General features: G+C 38.5%; 1 protein-coding gene across 1 annotated transcript; it reads left to right on the top strand.

The window, feature by feature from the left end:
• Positions 1–442: 442 nt before the first annotated feature.
• Positions 443–4,811, top strand: LOC111666321 (thyroid peroxidase-like; the record flags this gene model as incomplete). Its single annotated transcript, XM_087177196.1, has 6 exons — positions 443–527; positions 645–805; positions 1,161–1,284; positions 2,476–2,605; positions 3,510–3,710; positions 4,320–4,811. Coding segments are annotated over 6 exons (1,193 nt in total), but the record flags the coding sequence as incomplete, so codon positions are not given.
• Between the last annotated feature and the right edge of the window lie 366 nt (positions 4,812–5,177).

Genomic DNA, 5,177 nt, shown 5'->3' with positions numbered 1-5,177 from the left:
TGATATGATATGATATGATATGATATGATATGATATGATATGATATTGGATAATTTTACTTCTCCACCTCAGCCTTAAACAGTTTTTTAAATGAAACCATCTGAGAGGTTTAAGTAAAAATCAAGACACAAAGTAAGATGTAAGAGTGAACTACTCGTTTAATGTATTCTGTATTTAATGTATTCTGGTTTAATTATTTAATATACAATATTTCTCTCTAAAATGTAGAATAGAAGTAGAAATACTAAAATACTTGTAATACTTCTAAAATACTAGAAGTACAGGTACTTCAAAATTACTTCAAGTTTAGTAAATACTTAAAACTTTTAGTTACTTTCTGCCACTTGCAGTATACAGTTTATATTTTGGTACAGACTGAGAGCATGTAATACCATTTTAAGTGATCTTTGTGCTGTTTTGTGATGTACGGTGTATCTTCCAGCCACAACTGTTAGAGAACTGCTTATCTCGTCATATCAAGAGAGCCTTCAAATTGTAAATGAAGCCTTACTCCACTCTAGACAACGGTAATAAACTATCAAATGAATTAACATTTAACATCTCATCTCTGTTTTAACTAAAACTACCTTCCAAAATGAAAAATGAAAAAAGGAAAGAAAAAACCTGTCAATTTCTGTGCACAGACGGAGCGCACCATCATCTTCCACGCATATGTTTGCATTCCGTCGGCAAACTGAGCCTGAGACCCTGGAGATTGCCCAAGCTGCAGAGGTTTTTCAAACAACTCTGAAAGTCCTAAAGAGCAGAGCAAGACAGAGATACAAAAGGGATGTCACGACTCCAGGTAGAATTGCTTTCATTAAATCTGGAGGATCTCACTGTGCAACAAAGCTTAAGAGACAGTTGGACACCATGGAGTTAGAGCGACTTTAACACAACCAAAATTGGTCCACTGCCAGTGTTTTTCCAATAATAGTCTGCAATTAATAGTCTGCAAAAACACTGGATAATTTAAATGGATATGAGCAATAACTAAAGTCCTCATAAAGGAAATTTAAAAAGACAAAAGAGGCATATTCACAGTTATTGTTTCTCATTTGATAGTGGGTGTACTTTCACATTTTATATGCTTGTACAGTGCGGAAAGATTGAATTCCATTTAATTTCTCTTGTTTAACTCTCCTATGTCTCTGCGATAGAGTTGTTGTCATGGGAGGACGTGGAGCTGATCGCAGAGCTGTGTCAGTGTCCTCCTCCAACACATCCAGCCGGCTGCCAACTCAACCCAAAGTACCGCTCCATATCTGGCATCTGCAATAACAGGTAGCCCACTGACTTCAACCCAATTGATATTCAAAGAACCAGAACCATATTGCTTTACATGAAAATGTATTATGGTATAAGAACCAATAATGCAGGCAGGAACTATGTTGAGTGAATAAATGAACATGATTATATTCTGATAAGTGAGTTGAGATAAAAGCCGCAGCCACCACAGCCCGACGCTGCTCTCAAATTAAAAATGCAAACACCCAGTTTCCCTTTTGAAATTTCAAAACTTATGTTGCACAATTTCTGCCAATTTGAAAAGCAGAAATCCATTTCACATTCAGTTTCATTTTCATCGTAGTATGGGGGTACTTTGGTGTACACTTAAGAGTTTTCTCTTTAATTCAGTTTGAGCAGCAATGGTGCAGTTTCCAACTTGAAAATGATAAAATAAAACTTGGATTTTTTTAAATAAAAATTTTATTGTGCCCTACTTTTATGTGCCCTTTGATTACAAAGATCAAGTCACATAAACATTCTATTTTAATGAATGATTTCATTTTAAAATTGGCAGTTGAAATTCCCTGATTATTTTACTGGTGCCTATGCTACTTTTACCCTGCCCTGTGTCCTAGAGGTTACATTTATATACAACAAATTTACAACAGCAAATGCCTGTGTGTTTTGGTGGAAACTGTCTTGGCCCTAATGTGTTTCACCTGTGTTCAATCACCCTTGCCTCCCTTGTCTATATAGTCTTTGTGCTCCCCTTTGTCTGTGTTGGTTCATCTGTTGATATCTGGGTTTGTCCTCATCAGTCCACGTCTCCTGTTCTTGTCTGGTTCGTCTCCAAGCTGTTCACGTCCTGTTCATCTCCGGGTTTGTCCTTGTTCTGTTCTTGTTGCCTGTCATCACCTGTGGTCCCTGTGCCTGTTTTTTGAAGTTCTTTTGTTGAATAAACCTGCTTGCACCGTCCCCAATATGTTGGCTGCATTTGGGTCCACCCCTACTTACCTCAAAACCCTGACAGAATCACTATTGTGTCAGCCAGTGATAGAGAGTAAGAAAATATTTAGAAAATCCCTGTCAGCGAGCCTAGCATAAGAAGTTGATATTGATTTGATTTTTATCTCAAACTGTTGCAGTTCATTCGGAGGGAAACAAATGCTGTTGCATTCAGTGATGGCATATACTGTTTTGCATTACAGCATTTTTGGACATGCTTCATGATTCTTTTTTTGTCAGGCAAAATCCTCTCTGGGGAGCAGCCAACACTCACTTGGTCAGATGGCTTCCAGCTGAATACGAAGACGGCGAGAGCGAACCCAAGGGTTGGAACCAAGGACGGCTCCATAATGGATTCCAACTTCCCCTGGTAATCTACAAAATGCTGGTCTGACGGACACAAAGGTCTTGGTGGAGAAATTAGAAATGAAGCGAGCTAGCCCTGCAAACCGGAGTTAATGTTGCATTCCATTTATTTTTCTAACCTGTTTTACAGCAGATAAAGTCCACAGCAATTTAGGAAGAGCAGAAGTGTGTGTGTGAGATGACATAGATTACAGCTGCTGTTTGAATGTTATGGCCTGTGCTTTAAAAAGAGACTATTCCAGTAGAAAGGAGTTGGTTTCCAGTCATGTGGATAAACATTATTTCTCTCAAACAGCAAATGAAACTGTTACGCTGATATTTGCATTGAATTTCAGTTTTAATTTATGCACTCATTACACAGTGAGAGTGAGGTCTTTTAGTGGAAGAACTCATGAAATATGCATCAGTTGTATCCAGCCTGCAGTTTACCTCCACATATAAGAGCTGTGATTTACTAGTCTTTTAGATATTTAATAATCTTTGATCTTAACTTTTCCATTTCTTATAAAAAGGGTTCAAGTAAATCATATCTTGGATGCTTAATATATTGAATTTCTCATTTTATAATCAGTTGCCAAAGTCCTTTTTGTTGGATAAATTAGGATATAAAAAAAAGAAACCTGCCATATCACAGCCCCTTTTGTTGAGTTTAAGTCATTTATCTATTTATAACATAAGTTAATGAATTAAAGAATGAACTAGCTCACACAAACAAGAAAGCTATCATCCATCATAACCCCTGACTGGAACACAAAAGGCCTCCCCCAGAATACATGTTCATTTCCATTAATGACAAAAACTCTAACTGATAAATGGCAAGTCACTGCAGAGATGGTTGTGTGGAAAATGCAGTTGTAAACGTAGTACTCACTGTCTGCCAAAAATTACAAATCCTACTGTGTCAACAGCCATGGGACGTCAGCAAGAAAATAATGAGGAGCTCTTCAAAAAGGAATGATGACCTCTATTCTCAAATGCTGGTGGAGTGGGGGCAGTACATCGACCATGACATAACCTTCACTCCTCAGAGCACCAGCCCTTCTCCTTTTTTGACATTCACGGACTGTTCGAGCACATGTGAAAATGTGCATCCATGCTTTCCCATTAAGGTAAACTGAAAGCACAACAGTCTTTCTACATTTTGCTTACCTTTGTCTTGATTGCTCTCTTGTCACAGTCCTGTGACATTTTAAGGATTATACTTACTTGCTTTCTTGTTGAGTTAGATGTGAACATTGATACCACCCTCACACCTGTCCATTCATTATAAAGTTGGAGCCAGCAACTGTTTACCTTAGATTAGCATAAAGACTCATTTCCTGCACTTACTGACTTCCTGCACGACCAAAGCAAACTCCAGAAATGTTCTACTCTTAACCAAGAAATACTCACACACCTACAGGAACTCTCCTTAAAACCACAAATTGCTTTTACACTTTAGTTTTTGTATGGATCAAACAAATTAAATATAACGCATTTATTGGTGAGGATTTAAAGCTGTTGGTAAGTGGGTTCTGTTACCATTGGACAGAGCCAGACATGCTTCACAATATTTATGCTAAGCAAAGGTCAGACATAGAGTGGTCAATCTTCTCACCTCACATCTAACCATTCTTTTAAATTCCACAATCACAACAGATAAATCTGATATATCCCTCAAAAGTAGTTGAAGATGCTACTGAAGCAGCTTGTTATAAATAATTTTATCTTCTCTACAGACCCGTGATATGTCCTCCGCTGCACAAAGCTGCATGCCTTTCCAACGCTCCACCTCAGTCTGCTATCTGAATTTCACTTCAGATATCATACAAGCTCTGCAGCGACAACAGATGAACGCCATCACATCGTTCATGGATGCATCAGTTGTGTATGGCCACACTCCAAAAATGGAGAGGTTACTCCGTGACCTCTCTGGCTTCAACGGGAAACTTTCTGTCAACAAACAGTTCAAGGATCCAAAAGGAAGACCCTACCTTCCTTTCGTAGCCTCTCTGCCGTCAAAGTGCTTACAGGACCCGCAGGGGGAGAGAGTGGAGTGTTTCAGTGCTGGAGACACTCGGGCCAATGAGGGTTTGCCCCTGACTTCTTTGCATACATTGTGGCTTAGGGAACACAATCGAATTGCAGAGGCATTGAGACGCATGAACGATCACTGGAGCCCAGAGATTATATACCAAGAAACCCGCAAGATTATTGGAGCTCTGCATCAGGTATGTGACTAGTAACTAAAATTGTTTTCAGTATGCCAAAATTAAAACCAGTTTATAATGACTGAAAACTGTGCTGACATGCCACAAAAAAGTCAATTTCTCAGAGCCTAAATTGACATTTTGGGTGTCACACTAATTTGCATTCTTGCTGAGATTTAGGTGAGAAGACAAAAACAACTCCAGGCCAGGAGACGGTTAGCTTAGCTTAGCTTAAAGGCCTGAAGCAGGGCGAAAGAATTACCATGGCTCTGTCCAAAATTAAAAAAAAAAAAAAAAATAACATCCTCCTAGCAACTTTAAATGTTAATTAAAAAGATCTATAATGTAACTCAAACCAGACATTGATGTTCTTACATTTCTGGTGAG

This window comes from Seriola lalandi, unplaced genomic scaffold, assembly GCF_002814215.2.
Source record: "Seriola lalandi dorsalis isolate HSWRI2012SDOR001 ecotype SW California unplaced genomic scaffold, Sedor1 jcf7180002002823, whole genome shotgun sequence".
Lineage (NCBI taxonomy): Eukaryota > Metazoa > Chordata > Actinopteri > Carangiformes > Carangidae > Seriola > Seriola lalandi.
Note: the sequence above shows the minus strand (reverse complement) of the source record. Positions and strands in the feature narration are given on the sequence as shown.